General features: G+C 39.2%; 1 protein-coding gene across 1 annotated transcript; it reads right to left on the reverse strand.

Annotated features, from left to right (window-relative positions):
• Window positions 1-677: 677 nt before the first annotated feature.
• Window positions 678-7,595, reverse strand: LOC148677196 (extracellular calcium-sensing receptor-like). The gene is made up of 6 exons (XM_088619308.1): window positions 7,334-7,595; window positions 6,475-6,760; window positions 5,371-6,186; window positions 4,710-4,937; window positions 2,396-2,519; window positions 678-2,056 (listed from the first exon to the last, which is right to left on the reverse strand). The coding sequence occupies exons 1-6, from the start codon at window positions 7,552-7,554 to the stop codon at window positions 1,140-1,142; spliced, it is 2,592 nt and encodes an 863-aa protein (XP_088475434.1). The 5' UTR covers window positions 7,555-7,595; the 3' UTR covers window positions 678-1,139.
• Between the last annotated feature and the right edge of the window lie 12,054 nt (window positions 7,596-19,649).

A 19,649-nucleotide genomic window follows, 5' to 3' on the forward strand; every position in this document is an offset into this window, starting at 1 on the left:
GCAATGAAACATCTTCATAATTATTAAGAAATAAAATATGTCTATACACAGCTTGATAATATAATATAAACGTCTGCAAACAAGAGGAGGTTGTTCGGCTTATCACTTGGTTAATTTTGTCTTCCATAGCTTATTTTTGTCCATTGGACGCTTCACTTCCAGTTTTGCAAGATCACTGTATGTGTTTTTATTAAGATTAATAATATGAAAATGCATTTTTTAAATTTCACGAAAAAATAATTTTGTAAGAAAAAAATGGTAATTGATTTCTGATTTCATATTTATACATTGACTATGTGAAGTGCAGGACATTGTTAATGCATGCATATACTCCAGATTAGTATAAAAAGCATGAATCATGAGAAGTCAGACATTTTCATGAAATTTTCACTCTCTTACACAGTTCACCAACACAAACAGTGCAAGGATTCATTTAGATGACACCAGCAAAATCAAGACAGGCTTGAAACAAAACCTCTTTACTCTGGAATTTCATGCTGCACTGTCAAATATGGAGAAATGTTACCATTTTAAGGAGCCGTCCTTTGCTCTTATCAAGAGAGCAACTGTTATAAAAAAACACGAGGATGGTGTTGGTAAATGAGGACCGGCTATTCCCGGTAATTTTATTTATTCAAACAACCTGTTTTCGGTATGGCAGATTGCACCTGTACCTGCTCCACTTGACAGCATTCCATGTGCTTCTCTCCTTATTGGAATGGCTTATGTTCATATCAGGAGAATTTTATTGACTTATACTGTATCAAGTCTCTTAAGAATGCAGAACAACTGAAAAGGCAGATGTTAAATGAGAATTTCCTAACTCTTTTCTCCTGCAGCACCCATGTGCTTGACAGTTGTTGTTCTGGTGGAGTAATTAGTCACTGAACTTAAAATAAAAATGTTATTAAACTCATAATTTACGTTTTCAAAAAGTATAAAACATTCAGGTCAAAATGTCAGGCATAAATGCTTTTCAGATCCCTAGAGATCTCACAGTGTTTAAGAACTGGAGATGATTAAAAGTTCTAATTAAGCAAATTGTTTGATCATTGGAGACCAAGAGTGCTGTTGGAATTAAAACAAAAACAGGTGTGAGGTAAAGTTTAACCTTGTGTTAATTTAATAGAGGAATGCATTTATAATCGTATTGCTGATGCTGTTTTTCCCATGATGTGTTTTTTAGAATTTTTTTCCGGCTTTAGTAAAATAATGTAGCATTTTGGGAAAAACAAACAGACCAGAAGTCCAAAACTGGAGGACAAAATTGCAAATATTTCTGTTGCAACAGTGTACTTCCCTGGTGAGCTCACATAGGCAGGCACAAACGCTATCCACACTGCAAAGAAAATGAGCATACTGAATGTAATAAATTTTGCCTCGTTGAAGTTATCTGGTAGCTTCCGGGCTAAGAAGGCAAGCAAAAAGCACAGAAGTGAGAGAAAACCAATGTACCCAAGAACAAGACAAAAAAACAGAACTGATCCAACATCACACTGCAGAACAATTTTGGAACTTTCATAAGTGAGAGATTTCTTTGGAGAAGGAGGGGCCACAGTCAGCCACACTGTGCAGTTCAGGATTTGAACCGAAGTACAGAGAAAGATGATAATTCTCTGCTGTGAGGGGCCGAACCATTTCATCCTGTTGTTCCCTGGAAGAGTTGCTTTAAATGCAAACAGTACCACAATGGTTTTCCCTAATATACACGAAATACAGAGAACAAATGCAATGCTGAATACACTGTGCCGCAACATGCAAGACCACACTGTTGGCTGTCCTATGAAAGCTAAGGAACAAAGAAAGCACAGCACCAGGGAAAGCAAGATGAGAAAGCTGAGCTCAGAGTTGTTTGCCTTTACAATAGGTGTGTTTCTATAATATACAAAAATGGAGGCTACAGCAATGGTGAAACAAGACCCTAATAATGACACTGCTGACAAGATGATACCCATTGTATCTGCATAGGAAAGGTACTCCACTTCCTTAGGAATGCATTGATCTCTTCTTTTGTTTGACCAAAACTCTGGCTGGCATTTGAAGCATTCTATTGAATCTAGAACAACAAATGCATTAAAATGACTGTTGAGATCTCACATTCAACTACAGGCTTTTACCATAAAGTGCATTCTGTAAGATGTTGAGAGGAGATATCCTTTTATTGCTCACATACCAAAACAGTAAGAAGAACATCTCTTAGTCTAATAGAATCTTTGTGCTGTGTTAGGTGGAGAAAGATTCAACTGCATAAGATGGCTACAACTCTCCATTGTACAAGCAGGCTGAAAATAGAGGGAGGTCTGATACTGTATGTACATAATAAAATAACTTATTAAAACAAAATAGTTTACACAATTGCAGTTTCTAAAAACATGTCTTAAGTAACTTTTATCACCTGTCTGGTTGCTAATCTCCCCGTCTGTACAGAGTATACAGTCAAAGCAGCAAACAGGATATCGAGCCTTGATTCCTTTTCTTGTCCCTGGAGGGCAGCTATTGCTACATACAGATGTTGGAACCTGTCAGAGAGGACATACAAGGACTGTTTGAGTTAGTGACTTACAGTACACTGTACTTGTTCATGACCTTTAATACAATACATCAAGCAGGGGTTAAAGGGGATCACACCATTTTAAATACTAGATAATGCACCTTAATGCTAGATAATGGCACCTTCTTATAGTAGCTTATAATTGCACATTCTCTTATTGTGTTTCTGACTGTTGTGTGCAGCATATGCTTCTTTAGTGTTCTGAATTTGTGTACTGTATAAAAATGTTATGTTATATATAAATGGAGTACTTAACATACCCAATTAGACTACAGATTTGTAAAGTAAGTGTATTGCAGGACACAATACTGTATCTTGAACATTATTAAACTTGTTTAAAGCAAATGACAATACATTTTGTCATCAGGGCATTCAAATTATGAAACAGAATATAAAATACTCCAGACATTTAGAATGAAATATCTTACTCTATGCAAATCTAAAAAAGAAAATGGAAACCATTTCCTGGGGAATTGCAATATCCATTAATCAGGTGCTTTGTTAGTGTGTATTCAGTATTAAAGTTTAATATGTTGTGGCTTTTAATCCACTTGGTAAGGGGGTAACCTTCTGGCTTTAGGATGAGGAGACTCGGAATCACAAAAAGAAAGGAGTGAACCCCCAAAAAAGACCGATGTGAAAACAGAGATAGACAGAATGTACAGGTACACTATGGAGATGCGGACATTACTTTCAAAAGAGAACAAGAGAAACTGTTGGATGCCTGCTGCCTGTGCCAGGGGCAGGATGCTGGACAGACCCGGGGAAAAGGAGATGGCACCAGCAGCAGCATGGCCAAGAGGGAGGAACCCAGGGCCGAGCTGGGTGAGGGGGTTTAGCAGCAAGAGGAGAGGCAGGTATTAAAACTGTAGGACACCTGCTGACTAAGCTGGAGGTAGGACACTGTACAGACTGGGGGCTGAGAGGGAGGAACCCATGCTTGACGGCACCAAAGACGTCAATATTGAGCTATGATGGATGTCTGGGATAGAAGCTGACGAGAGCACAGGGGAAGATTAAATTCATGAACAGGAGGATGAGGAAATGCAGAGGGAGGAGAAACAACAGAAGCATGAGCGCTAGCAGACCAATAACAGGCTGTGTGAATGGAAGGCTAAGAGAAACAGACAAGGAGGCGAGGCTGAACGGAAGGTTCTGGGGGAGGAAGCAGGGGCTACCCAGGGGTCCTTATGATAACTGACTTATAGTGCCTTTTGGGGAAACGCAGCCCGGCAAGAACAGGGGACACCGATCGCACCCCGCCTACAGCCTTCCCAGGGCAGAGACGCTGTACCAATCCAGCTCACTGGAGGCAGATGTGTGCTGGGTGACAGAGCTTGCTTGTTATGGACTTCAGAGAGATGGAAAGAGTAAAAAAATCAGCGCATTGCTTTTTGAAGAGAACGTCCCGATTGTAGAGAGTCCAGTGACTGTCCAGTATTTGATGCCAGGGGCTGCAGTAATGGGAATGGCTGTGGGAACAATACAGGAGCAGAGGGAAATGAAACAACAGGGTGATAAGAATCCAGAAATTCTTGTTGGAGTCCAAAAGTTCTTTGAGCGTATCTGAGGGTAGAGGAATATTTCTCAAAAGGAAACAGCTGAGTTTCTTTCACTCTGCATTAGGTTGTTTTCTTGTTCAGTTTAAAAAATTAACCGAGACACAAGCGTGGAAGGTTTCTGTTACTTTTGTCTTTTCGTTTGTTTAGTTTAAACATTTTGGTTTTATTCTGCCGTGGAGCATGGTCCACATGTTAAATTATGCACACGAAAAAATGAGAGATGAGTAGAATATATTTGTATTTTCTTGTAATTAGTCCATGTTTAGTATAAACAGATAATGCGTGAATCAAATGTGAGACAAGTAGCGTATTTTTCTGGTTTGTTCTGTCTTGTTTTCTCCTTTCTTCTTTCTTGTTTGGGGCATGATGCACATATACAATGAATACGCCAAAAATGTGAAAAGAAGTGTGAGCAAGAGATATATACATATACAGTATAACAAGTTGGCAATGATTGTGATTTAACACAGCTGGATGAAACTAGCTGTGTTGGTCATTATCCTTCCTGAACTTCAGTTACGAACGTCTATTTAAAAAAATAAAAAACACCAGCAAAGCAAGTACACATCCAACTTCTGAGAGGTTTCCAGACTTACTTGAGTTTGATTCCCATTCCATATAATTCTTTCCGCATCAATTTCCAGTTTTTTGGCGAGAGGTTGTGTCCCATCAAATTTCCCCACAGTAACAAACTCCACAAAGCCATCAGCTGCTTTCTGCCAGTTTATAAGATCGTATATAGCTGTAGGGTCTCCGTTTTCATCAAACTTGGTCTCTTCACCAAATTTATTGGTGAACTGCACATATTTCAAGTAGTGCAAGAGCTTTACAAGAACAAAAGCAGCATGGGGTGTTATTGGCACTGCATTTCATGATACATTTGAAAGAGATGTAATGATTCATATTTTCTCTTGTCTAATAGCATTTAATACACATTTACGAATGGCTTTTTATAGGCTGTGCATTTATAAAAATAAAAATTTAAAAATATACAGTATGTTCATTGAGACATTCATTATGATGCAAAGACATTTAATTGACTTCCATATGAACGAAATCCAGTAGTGACTATTATTTAGTACATAGTTCAACGTTAATGTTTTTAAATTGCTTGAATATTGTTGAGGTATACTGTTTTATTCTGCCCTTTCGTCACCGAGACACAAAGTGATGCTTTCTGTGTTCCAGGAAGTAACATTCTCATAAGCAAAGAAGCAAAAGAAACAAAAACAAAAGATTTTACCACAGGATCCTTACCTGCCAAGGCTCGATGCTGGAGATATTTGGACAGGGCCCACTTGCAAACAGCCCATTGTCATCCTTACACTCCAGCAGGTCTTGCAGAGCATGAGCGACTGCGTACACAGACTTGTAAACATTATATGATATTCTGAGCTGTGTCACATCGGAGTATATATTGCTTACGCTGGCTAGGTCCTCTGACCCAGTGCATACAGGCTTGTCCGTGGAACCTGTGTCTCTTTGAAAAGAACACCCAAAGGTTTTCTCCCAGAACTCGGGGATGAAGGGATGTTTCTGTGACAGTGAGGGATGCACACTGAGGAGGAATTCCTTCAATCCTGGAATATCAGCCCGGCGTATGGCAAAACCCACCGAGCCGTCCAGGATTCGGGAGAACTCCCGGGTGGAGAGGAGGGAAGCCGTAATCCAGGCTTCACTGGCTATCCATTGAATTCCTGTCAGGTTCTGACGCAGCACCTCCCAAAACAAAGCATGAGCGTCCTGCTCCAGAGAAAATACCAGGACCACTTTGGCTCTGGAAGCTTCGATAGCCTTCACGATCTTTGCCACCTTATCGGGAGCATGGTTCTTGGGGACGATCTCATGAAATGCAAGGCAAACTCCAAGCCTCTGCACCTCTTCGTTGAAAGTCTGGACTCCCCGCCGACCATAGTCATCATCACCGGCGATCACTCCCACCCACGTCCACCCAAAGTGTCGCACTAGCTGAACTAAGGCGTCAGTTTGAAATAAGTCACTGGGGATGGTTCGCAGGAAGGCAGGAAACTCTTTCTTATTACTCAGACATGCGCAGGAGGAAAAGTAACTGACCTAGAGAAAATAAGAGAAATGAGCATGTACAATAGATAGAAAATAAAAAAGAACTTGACTCTTTTTTACACACTCAAAATATTGATCATTGCTTTTGCATACAGTACATGCTATTTTCATGTATCTTTCTAAACTAGAGTACATTTTAACTGTATGTCACATTCACTGTGGTGTGAACCTACAGTAGATCTATTAATGTCTTTGTTATACGGACATATGCAGTTAGTATCAGAAAAAAATAATCTGGATTTTCTTCACAATAAAAATATTATAAATGAGAATGCATACCTGTGGAACATGAAAGACCCCCAGAAAGCGAGCTACTACTATTGACAAAGTTGATCCACCATCTCCTATCACAACTGGCACAGATGGGCTGCACTTATAAACAGTGATCGGCTCATCCTGTCCATTCATAAGGGTGACTGCAGCTCTCAGTGCTTGGAAGTGTGTATTGCAGGAATCATAGATTTTGTATCCTAGTGTTATATTAGGAAGGAGGTGCCCATCTTTATTGATTTCTTCAATAGCAAAAATCATTGTCTGTACCCATCTAAAGGTGCGGAAATTTAACCTGAAAGCACAAATCCTGTTTTTTATTATTCCCTTTTATTCCTGGTAAGGGTCACTTTGAAGGCTTGCTGTCATCTTTAATTAAGCAACAGATAATTCAATAATGAAAAAAACATTAATAAACACATAATTAAAATGAATATGATATGCCTTGTTAGATTAGTAATTTCTTCACTTTAACTTCAATTACTGTAAGTTCTATTAAGTGCATGAGCTCCTGTTCTTTTGCATGCAGATGATCGGTTTAATTGCGAGGGAGAGTATCTAGACTAATCCAATCAGTTTTGAGTTTAGGTACTTGTTTAGGATCAGGTTTAGATCTTGCATTGGTTTAATATACTGTATGAGCAGGACACTTCTCTCGGCTCTAGGAAAGGCCCAACAGAATGGCTGAAAAGATAAATGTAATATATTTCTAAATGAACCAATTTTTTGCGTGAATAAAAAAAATATCAGTTCAAAGCACATGACCAGTAATCACAGCCTGCTCATCCCTGCTCATGTCGACATTCAGAGAATGGAAGGAATTACCTTGTTTTTCTGGGTTTGTTCACGCGTTTTGCACTCAACTTACCCAGAGCAACGTGTCGCATCAGGTTCCATAGTGAAAGACAAGTCTGGCTCCAGCACCGTGTCATGAATAGAGAACAGGCCACCTACCATGATGTCTCCTTCACTCTCTATCATTGGAATGTCTGACTTCCTGGTTAGCTTGCAGGCTGTGTGATGTTTCAGAGCAAAAGTGAAAATCATTGATCGGAGGAAACACACAACTACAAGCCAGCATGTATCCATATTTAAAGGCACTACAAAGAAAAGGAGATTCAGAAAATGCTCAGGGCTGTAAACCCCTCGAATATTTATATTTGCTTAGCCAATCTAATCAAGCACTGATAGAAAGTCACTTTTCTCCCCTGAGAAAGTCCTGTGGAAAACAAAACAGCTGACATTTCCTGGTGAGCAATAACATATTTACGCACTCTTGCATGTTGAGGTTTAAGTGCCAAGTCATGTTCTGCTTTAAAATTAAACAGCCTGCTCAAGGTGTGTGAAACAGTGCTTCGTGAAGCAAGAACTAGTTTCCTTTTACAGTATGTTCTGACAGGGAGATATGAAGTAGAAAGATAGATAATTACTGTATTTGAATTTCTAATCTCTCTCAATGGTATATCAGGTACATGGAATATATTTTGCTGTACAGTATATAAAAAGAAGTACAGTACCTTAAAAGTACCTTTTTAGGGACATATCCACGATTGCTTGTTCATAAAATCTTTAAATCATATGTACTTGAATGCATCGTGGTTGATATAGAATCAGACTGTATGGTACTCTCACTCCCTTATCAGTTTTAATACACAGCCATGTGTTTCTGCTTTACTCCCTGTGCTCTCAAAAGCACCTGTTTAACTGGTGTGTAGAGTTGAAGATGTAGCTTAATGACTCATTAAGAACTGTTTTGTTATATATCCTGTGCTAATGTTTAGGGACAATTCATTATCGTAGTGCTCAAGGCAGTTAGCAGGCAAACGCTTCCCACTTCACCAGCTGTGTGTTTTACTTGCTTAAGGCTATAGTTTAGCTCTTCCCTGCTAATGTGTCTCAGAACACAAGTGCTGCTAAGGAGGCAAGGAGCAGCAGCATGTCTCTGCTCATACAGGCTGCAGCTCTTTCAGTAAAGAAGGAAAAGCACAGAGGAATCGAGGACAGAGCTGTAACACGAAGTGCACCGAACAAGACATACAGTATACAGTGGAAAGACCTTCATCTCTAGTGCAGAAAAGTACAGAGCACAGACAGAAAATGAGCCCGAAAACAATGCAAAAAAATGACCTTCTTTGTGATGTGTGGCAGGAATGGGTACATTTTACTTTTTTCATAAACACAACACATTAGCAATATGACACAGTTCAAATCTTTTTTAATTCTTTTTTTTATTTGTAGCTGTGCGGGGTGTTTAGTGTAAGTTGTTTCTCTCTCACAGCACAGTGTGCACTTTAATGCAAATCTGGCTGTAAATTAGTTAAATTAAGCCTCACCTTAATTGATGTAATGTAATCAAAAAAAATTAAGGGTTATTAGGTTCATAGGTTACATTTTGAGAATTGATACCGAACCTGAACCTTTGTAGCATGATTGACTATTCAGAAGTTATCCATCAGTTTTTCAATTATTTTTGGGTGGTGAATTATGAAAACTTTCTTTCTTTCCTTTCTTATTAGTATGGAATTTTCATGAAATTCCTTGAACTCTTTTTGTTGTTTTCAGTTCTTTTTAAGTAATGGAAATACATGACATATATAACATATTAACGAATCCAATTTTTTTGCAGTCGGTAAAGTCAAGTGAATATATGCAGCAAGATGAACACTCTTCTTTCACTTTCACCTCCTATGATCAAGATAATCACTTTTTTCCTGAAGCATTTATTATTTAAAACAGCACGATTCTTTTCATCATTGAAATCTATATTGTTTTAAGTGGTTTGTTAGTGGTAATTCAGTGATCCACGGAAACTCTAAAATCATTAAAATAACACACCAATAAAATAAATATTTTTCATTGCAAGACTTAATACTGGACTTATAGAGACTAATAATATTGGATGAATAAAAATTAGTAAGGAAAATGTTATTTCCTGTGAGAATTTCTGTAAAAAATCTTGGAAATCAATAAAGGAATAAATGAACCAATTAAAAAAGTATGAACTCCCAAGGGCATACAGCCAGAAAAAAAGCACAGCTTTTTTATGAACAGATGGGAGTTGTTAATTTTCATACTGTCAAAGCTCATTATGTAATACAGTAGTTTAAAGCAATTCAATTTAGATTCCTAGATATAGCCCCCTGCAGGTATGTCATAAACACAATACAGGCCCCTATCTGGTATTGCGCCTTAAATATCTTACTTGGAGCTGAAAAACGATTGACTGTGTACTACAGCATACCGAGACATTTAGTGAGCGATGCTTAACTGGAGGTACAGTATTTAGTAATGCAATATCTGCAATGAGAAAAGATTAAATAAATCAGACAGAAAGCTCCCTTTGATTCTTGAAGACCCAGTCCAGAAAAAAAAACTAATTTATGGAAAATAAGAATTATGATATAATGACAAAGGATTTTGAATAGTACAGTTCATACATTTTTCTGAAAAATTGTTTCCTGGAGTGATTTTAGAGTTACTACAGTAGCTTCATACAAAGAATTAAAAACATTCCTGCACATGACCTCAAAATTGCTTTGGTCTCTTATTTTTCACTGGCATTGCCTTTGTTACATATCTAGTGGGGACTAATTAATTTGCTCAGATCCTGCTTTTGACCTGACCTGAAGGTACATCATACTTTAAAAGTTTTGAAAAAGTGGTCTAATCCTTTATTATTTACACATTAGGAATATGGATTTGGTGTTATCAATCAATCAATCAATCAATCAATCAATCAATCAATCAATCAATCAATCAATCAATCAATCAATCAATCAATCAAAGTTTATTTATCCAATGCACAACAATACAGCATGCAATAGTAGTTGCTGGCAATGTCTTTTATACAAGCTCACTGGGGAGGGGGTGGATAAAAATCACAAAATTAAGGTTATAAAATAAGGCTACATAATAATAGATAATAGTCCAATAGAAATTTAATAAGATAAACTCAGACAGAGCTCAATATAAATAGAGCTGCGATTTGTCCAGGGTGTATGCAATAAATTAAGTCCAAGTAGTGCTGTATGCCCAATACAGTGAAAACTGTACAGTACTGTATGTCCATGTAGCCATTATGGGTGATTTGCTGTAGGAGCTGCAGGTTGGGTATTTAGCAGTCTTATTGCCTGGAGGTACAGTAGAAGCTGTTCCGTAATCTGTTTGACTTTGACTGAATGCTTCGGTACCATTTACTAGACAGAAGGAGAGAAAACAGTTTGTGACTGGGATGACTGGGATGGCAAATAGAGAAAAATGTCTGTAATGCGTAATTTCTGCCGTGCTAGGCTCACACAGACATTCTAGTTTATGACATACAGTATGTCTAGGCATAATTTTGAAAGCATCTGAACTTTGACCTCTGCCCCCCTACCATGGTAAGAGGAAGGTTGTGAGGCCCTAAGTAAGGTAAATTAAGATTTAAGATAAGATCACTTTATTAGCCATGTACAATTTCTTGCATTAGGAATTTGTCTTTTGACATACCCCAGCTTGCTCTCCATGAGACACACAGACAGGGAGAGAAGCTGGGGGTCAGAGCACGGGATCAGCCATTGTACAGCACCCCTGGAGCAGTTGGGGTTAAGGGCCTTGCTCAGGGGCCCAACGAAGTAGGATTTCTCTGCCGGCCGTGGGATTTGAACCGGCAACCATTACAGGTGACTTGCTGAAGGAGCTGCAGGTTGGCTGTTTAGCAGTCTTATTGCCTGGAGGTACAGTAGAAGCTGTTCCGTAATCTGTTGGACTTTGACTGAATGCTTCGGTACCATTTACTAGACAGAAGGAGAGAAAACAGTTTGTGACTGGGATGACTAGGGTCCTTGTTGTTAACCCTGTCTCTGATTTTTTTGTTTCTGTTGTCCATGAACAAGCTTCAACGATGCTGCTAACTTTACTTTTAATTACATCTTAATTTCCTGTTTGACAGTTGTCTGATTGTTGGTCATTGCTATAGTGCTGTTCAAGAAAATAGTCAGCCACTATGCTTTCTTTTCCATTAGTGAACAAAACATGTTTAAGCCTAATTTTAGAGTAATACAAAATAACAAGATTAAAAATATATAACGTTTCTTAATATACAGTATGCTACACAGGTTTGATGGACATAGAACACTCAAAATGATAGTTTGAAAATTAAAAGTAAAAGTCTTAGGCTATACTCATCTATGGTAAGACTGAGTTTGATGGTTATTTTGATGCACTGCAATCTGTTTAATTTGCAGTTTGATTAACATTAGTCACACAAACTGTACAATCAGATGTGCAAATAGAGAAAAATGTCTGTAATGCGTAATTTCTGCCGCGCTAGGCTCACACAGACATTCTAGTTTATGACATACAGTATGTCTAGGCATAATTTTGAAAGCATCTGAACTTTGACCTCTGCCCCCCACCCATGGTAAGAGGAAGGTTGTGAGGCCGTAAGTAAGTTAAATTAAGATCACTTCATTAGCCATATACAATTTCTTGCATTAGGAATTTGTCTTTTCGCATACCCCAGCTTGCTCTCCATGAGACACAGACAGGGAGAGAAGCTGGGGGTCAGAGCACAGGGTCAGCCATTGTACAGCACCCCTGGAGCAGTTGGGGTGAAGGACCTTGCTCAGGGGCCCAAAAGAATAGGATTCCTCTGCCGGCCACAGGCACAGATCCTAAGCCACAGAGCCACTGCTCCGCTTCTTAAAGCTAATCAGATAACATATTTCTCCCTTGGAAAACTGCTGCACAATTGTTATTTATGTACGTGTAAAGTCAGAGGAATGCTTTTAAAATATTTCTGTGCCACGCTATATATCCTATAGGCTAGTAGTTAGGCCTCAAAAAAGCATTAAAGGAGTGTTTAATGTAAACTCATGTAAACTGTGGTCATACCTCTAAATTAAATTATGCTCTCAAGTAGAGACAAAAGAAAAATCTGAATGTGTGTCTAAACACAGCAAACATCTGCTTATCATGCCATTGAGGTTTTCCCATGATACTGACTGGACACCAGGAGATCTTCAAAACGTTATGCTCCATAGACATAAGGTTACCACTCTACCACAGTTTCAGTTTTCTGAAAGAAACTGTAAAAAGCTGAATTACAGACCTAGCGATATAGATATGGGCTATAAAAACTAAATGTTTAATCTTAACCCTAATCTTGTTAGCTGAACAGTCGCAAGAGTGCCTTGAAGGTCAACAGCATTAATATACTGTAAATTTGGATTAAAAAAACGTGAAAATGCTGATCCAAATGTTGATGCAAGGTGTTGCTGCCTTGTTGGAAAGTGGGAGGTTTATAGTGATTTCAGATAGAAACAGGAAAATGGACATACTGGTCTTTGTGCGATATTCTAGCTTATGCAACTTTTCAATATGACAAAACAATTAGACAGGGTTACCCCTGAGACCATGTTATTATGGCAATCAAAGCATCGCTGTTGTTTATTAACTTGCTCTCAAGAACCGCAGGTAAGCTAACTCCTAACTCCACTAATTAACCATGTCTCAAGTGTACCTTTTTAATTGGAACTTGCCTAAAGTCATTTTCATTTTCTTTATTACATTAGACACGGTGAAGAGTTTTGTAAATTTAGATCCAGCCAAGCACTGAACAAAAACATTACCATGAGAGAGCTCCCTGCGCAAACAGCTTTGCAAGAAAACCCAATTTACCCATTGCCTCAGGAGGGGCTCAGCTGCTACAATGTCAATTTAGTGCTCCGAAGCAGGTAGCTGTCTCCCAAACAACTAATGACACCTGTGACTGTGTTATGACAGGACTGCCCAGGGACTGATTTACAGTTAAGTGACTTACCTGTAAACCAAGAGACTATAACCTCAGCTGTTGTATTGCAGTTTAATTATTTTTTTTTCTAAAGGGCATGGTAATGGTAATTAGGACTTTCACAAGGCATGCATAATGCATCAGACGTACACAGGCTAAGTGTTAATTAAAGAAAACTATTAATAACTGTCGAATTAAGCTAGAAGGCTGTTGCACAGTGGAACAAATGAGAAAACAGTTCTGTTAACCTTATGACTTGTTTACAGGAAGGAGGGTTAGCAGAGTCTTTGAGCTGACATCACAGGCACAGCTCCTCAATCTAACACACAGCGGGACAGAGAGCAGCTCTACAGAAATGGGCTGGCAGAATTTTATTGTCTGTTCTTTTACTCATGCTGATTCTATCTTATGATAGCTAACTTACAGTGCTAATGTTTTAGTACATAAAATATTAAGTTTGTCATGGTGAGCAACTGCTGGCTATTTTTAAATGCACCCTGCGCTGGATATGCATCATTGCAAATGTCGACGTACTTAAAACCAATCCCCTTCCTTCATTATTTTTGTGACTATATCAAAGCCACACATGAAAATATGAAATATATATATATCTACAATATATACTGTATATCTGTTCACCTACTTCCAAGCAGCTTAAACGGAAAAATAAATCCTGTTTTTTTCACATTAGTGCTTTCATACTACCACAGAATATTGCTAAAATGGAACTGATACTACAGAGTGTACATGAGCAAAACACAGCATATTATTGTTGTTAAAGTGCAAACAAATGACAATAATACAACACTATCTACCTACAGTCTATGGTATTGCACTTAATTTAGTATGCCTGTGATATGTGCAGTCAGTCAGTTCATAGAATAACTGAAAAATAACTTTACTTCACAGCTACATAAGTAGGCCTTAGGCCTGTTAGTGACTATAAGTATTATTATAGTGGATAGAAATATTGCTTACAGTATATGACCACAAAAATATAATTGTAGCTTAATTTAGTCTTTTTCCACAGTGTTTTGGGGGAAAGAAAACCAATGTGTAGGGGTGATGTGACTTCCTTATTCACTACTACATGTTCTGTACTCGCTGTATTCAAGGGAATCTCCCTGGTAACATCTAAGTTTGCATCATGCACAAAGAAAAGAAAAGGGATTGTGAATTGTGCATCTGATAACAGCTTTACCGTCGTGAAGATGGATCTGATCAGAGCTCAGCAGCTAAGCAATGCTGGGCCTGGGCAGTACTGGGATGGATTACGCCTAACTAAACAAAGGTCCTGACTACTTGGTCAATAGGATTCCATGGCTGGGCTCTGAAGAGTGAGGGTGTTAACCCCAGGGTCCCAACTAAATTCAACACCAGGGCTGTAGAAGCCGGCCTACCCAGAATAATCCCTTCTAATTATTCTGGGAAGGCTGCAGGACGGAGTGGCACTGTGGCTAAGGATCTGTGCTGGAAGGTTGCTGGTTCAAATCCCATGGCTGGCAGAGAAATCCTTCTCTGTTGGGCCCCTGAACAAGGACATTAACCCCAGCTGCTCCAGGGGTGCTGTATAAATGGCTGACCCTGTGCTCTGAACCCAAGCTTCTCTCTCCCTGTCTGTGTGTCTCATGGGGGGAAGCTTATAGAGCCACAGTGGCAGCTGTGCTTCATTCAAGGTGGGGCCGCACATTAGCTTTGGGATTCCTGGAGTGGGTCCCTTCTTTTAGACTCCAAAGCATAAAGCACCTTTGAGATGAAAGGTCATACAGACACATAAGGGAAAGTGCAGGGAGATGCTGTCCCCAGGCCCTACAAGAGGAGGGGCCAGCAGGGTCGTTTGGCCCGGGCCTGATCTCACAGGGGGGCATCACCTGGGCCCAGGGTGCGTGGTCCTCCACTTTAATCCTTTGGGCGTGTTTCTCGACTCGAGTCGAATTTGGAACTTTTGCCATATACTGTGAAAAAACGTCCCTCTTTCAGTGCTGAATCTACCGTTCTTTAGGAGTTTCAAAAGGCCTGCCTTCATCTTCCCATCATGCCATTATTTACATTAAAATATTTTTTACCCCTCTTCCCCAACAATGAGGGGGGCCCCACCTGAGCTCTCGGAGGACCTGCCTGTCCCAGTGTGCAGCACTGCAGGGGCTCTCATTCCTGGACTTCCTGGGACCTCAGGAATGCATTTACATAGCTTTTTAAACTCATGTTCAAGATTTTGGTATTGATGGTGTTTTTATGCATGAGTGAAAAGTACTGGTATTGATTTAATCAAATACTCAGAGTACATGAAGAGTAGGTTACATTTTTTTAAGTGACTCAAGGCCATGATTGTGAAACATTTACATCAATTTGTGCTATGTTTTTATTTTACTTTATAAGAAATGTGCGACAAATCTATAAAATGTCAGACTCTTTTCAGAACTCTTTTCTTCACACACCTGAAGAAGGCTCCATGTCCGAAACATTGTGTTTTCTTTCTTCTTTTTTTTCAGCATGGAATAAACCTATTACTCGATCCTTTGCAGCCTACGCATGCTGACGCAGCTACTCACCTGAAGTCTTTTCAGAATGCAAATTTAAGAGTTCATAAGGACATTTTATGTTATTTTATTCCATTATTAAGTAAGATAAGAAGGTTCTTTCTGGGTTTTTTTTCCAAATACTACAGTACACATACAAATTGCTCATACTACATTGTTCAAGTTAGCTTTTTAACTAAGGCTAAAATTAAGTTTACGATAGAAGCCCTGTTTTTAACAAGCATATTACAAAGTAATTTAGATGAAAATTAAGTTAATAATCGTAATTGCCAGCAGCCATTTCACCTCCTGAAGCTAAGCAGGGTTGAGCCTGGTCAGTACCTGGATGAGAGACCTCCTGGGCTTGCTGCTGCTGCTGTTGGAAGTGGTGTTAGATGCACCAGTGGGGGGTGCCCGCCCTATGGTCTGTGTTGGTCCTAATGCCCCAGTATAGTGGCGGGGACACTATACTGTAGTGGGTGATGTCTTTTGGATGAGATGTTAAACTGACTCTCAGTGGTCTTTAAAGATCACCGGTCATTTCTTGAGAAGAGTAGGGAGTTATCCCGGTGTCTGGGCCAGATTACCCCACTCAGCCCTTAGTGTGTCCTACAGAATGTCCCCATGTATGATTGGCTTGCACTTGGCGCCCCATCCAGGCTGTACCCTGCCTTGCGCTCGTTGCTTGCTGGGTAGGGTCCAGCTTCACTGTGACCCTCACCAGGAAAAGCGGAAGTGAAAATGGATGGAATTCCTTACACTTATATAGCGCTTTTCTGGCCACTCCAGTCAAAGCGCTTTACAGGTAATGGGGATCCCCTCCACCACCACCGTGTACCCCCACGTGGATGATGCGACAGCAGCAGCCATAGTGCACACCAGTCCGCTCCCCACACACCATCTCTCAGTGGGGAGGAGAGCAGAGTGATGGAGCCAGTTCAGAGATGGGGATTATTAGGAGGCCATGATTGGTAAAGGCCAATGGGACACCCCTGCTATTTATGAGAAACACCCCTGGGATTTTTAATGACCACAGAGAGTCAGGACCTCGTTTTACATCTCATCTGAAGGACGGCCCCTTTTTTTTTTTACAGTAGAGAGTCCCCGTCACTGTACTGGGGCATAAGGACCCACACAGACTTCAACAGCAAATTTAGTTTTTTCCAGGAGGTGTCCAGGTACTGACCAGGCTCACACCTGCTGAGCTTTAGTACAGTAGGTTGGCAGATGTGAGTTACAGGGTGACATGGCTCATACTAAAAATAAATTTAAAATAAATTTAATAAATGTAAAAAAGTCCAGTAAAAGAACTGCGTCATACCACAACAGGCATCTACCATGACCACAATCCATTCTTGTTATCAATATCAGATTTTTGTATAAGGCCTTGTGTAATTCAAACGCCTGATTCTAATTTAATTCTTTGTTTTTTACAATCATAGTCTCTGGCTCTCATTTTAGTCTCTTAACCTCATATCATATTAAATGAAAAGATCACAATTCGGAGAGGATGCACCACTAAAAAGAGCAGATATGGGGCTAGTGTCTTCAGTATGCATAATGTATAATGTAATTTTGCAGCAATACGCCTTATGTATAATATTTTTTTTGTTGTTGATCTGAGAATTAGAAGCTAGCTTGTTTACGTAGATGTGAGAAAACGATTAAAAATAAGGTCTGCAGACTTTTGTGAGAGACGTGGGTGATTCCTGACATGAAATTGAAGGCATTTCTGGAGGTGCAGTGCCAGGCGTTCACCACTGGGGGGCTTAGCAGCTGTTCACCCTGCTGTATTCACTCCAGCACACAGAGAACTTTCAGCACCAGGGGTTTTGAACCCCTTCTGAAGGGAAGACCATATTTTTTAGATTGCTTGCAGCCTGAACCACTCCAAAATAAGGATAAAATAAATTGACAACTCTAATAATCATAACTAACATCGCGGTTAATTATAAACCACTGCAAGCAGAATTGCTAATCACCAGATCAGCAGCGTCAAAGCAGGCCTGCTCTGTGAGAGCACATTTTACAGGCTCGCCCCTTTTCTTTATGGAGACTCCCAGACATTGAAAACCCATTCATACCTTTTCACTTTTGACCACCTGTTCAATATGGTCAAGCCGTGCAGCTTTTATCTGTATCAATCGTTCAGTTATAAAATAGCTTTTTCTTCCACCATCTACTTTTTTTATTTTTCTTCCAAAGTCCTGAAATAAGTTTTGCCATTTTAAAAGTGTAAATCTGCCAGCAGATAGCATATACACAGAATAGAAATGTTTTCCTTCTCTTTGCTTACAGTTTTGCTTTGTAATTTTGGCCAGAAAGAAAAATTTGGAAGGATTTTGCAACAGAGCTACAGGCCGTTTTTTTTTTATTGCACTCTGGACAGCCACATATTTCTGGTACACTAATGTGGTGCCTTTTATTAATGACATTTTTATATTTTATTCATAGCCAGCAACCATATCACCCTGCAACTCACAACTGGCAGCCCCACTGAAGCTCAGCAGGTGTGAGCCTGGTCATTCCCTGGATAGGAGACCTCCTGGGAAAAACTAAGGTTGCTGCTGGAAGAGGTGTAAGTGGGGTCAGTAGGGGGTGCTCACCCTGCAGTGTGTGTGGGTCCTAATGCCCCAGTACAATAAGGGGACCGTTTACTATAAAAAGCTGCCATCCTTTGGATGAGACATAAAACTGAGGTCCTGACCCTCTGTGGCCATTAAAAATTCTGGGGTATTTCTTGAAAAGAGTAGGGATGTTACCTGGGCATCCTGGCCGAATTTCCCATTGGCCTTTATCAGTCATGGCCTCCAATAATCCCAAATCTATGAACTGGCTTCAGTAACAGCTCTCTACCCACTGATAGCTGATGTACTGTATGGTGAGTGAACGTACTGGTGCACTATGCCTGCCGTCACATCATCCAGGTGGGGCTGCACACTGGTGGTGGTGAAGGGGAGTCCCCATTACCTGTAAAGCACTTTGAGTGGAGTGTCCAGAAAAGCACTGTATAAGTGTAAGGAATTTATTTATTTACTGTTATACTTTTCTTGAACCATTTATATGCATAAATACTGTAAAGCACGCTGAATTGGTTCTAGGATAAACCTTATTTTTGGGGTAGTTTTCTTTAGTAAATAAATAAAAGCTGATTTATTTTAGATTTGCTGTTCAAAAGATAAAGGACTTGTTCAAAAATCCTTCTGTAAAAATACGATTTTTTATTATTCAAATAAAGGCAAAAGACATCTAATTGGTTTGACAAGTACATTTATATTTGTGAAACCCATTGAAAATATAATTTTCATCAAACTTTTTATGCTTTGGAAAATAAAAGACAGGACATGTACTGACATTAACCATCATTAAACAGATACGCAGATGGGTTAAAAATAATTTCAGAGCTTGATTTTTAAAAGTTTTTGTGTTAATATTTTTCTATACAGACCTTGGTGTAGATGTTTGTGTTTAAAATAGATTCACACAAATTATAATTTGACATTACATTTTTAATTATAGTGTGTTTTAAAGTAAACACTTATCTATTAGGTGAACATTAAACAAATGTCAAAGTATCGGATACAGCCCACTGCTGTTTGAAAGGGTGTCTCATACGATGTTATTTAAAGTAGTGTACTGTATGTTTTTATGTTTGTATTTGGGGCTATTTTTGGTTACAATAAAGAAAAATAGTGAAATGCAAACTGCAGAAATGTATAAATATCAATAATTATATAGTCACAAAGAAGAAGATGTTTATTACAAGCCTATTGCCTTATAATTGTCAGATTATCTGAATCTGTAGGCCACATTAATCAAATTCACAGTACAGTACTTTAAAACAAAGTTTGTGCATTTAACTTTTAAGTGATTAACTTTTTTTTAGCAAATAA

The sequence above is a fragment of the Lepisosteus platostomus genome, chromosome 2 (genome assembly GCF_059453375.1).
Source record: "Lepisosteus platostomus isolate fLepPlt1 chromosome 2, fLepPlt1.hap1, whole genome shotgun sequence".
Taxonomy (NCBI): Eukaryota; Metazoa; Chordata; class Actinopteri; order Semionotiformes; family Lepisosteidae; genus Lepisosteus; species Lepisosteus platostomus.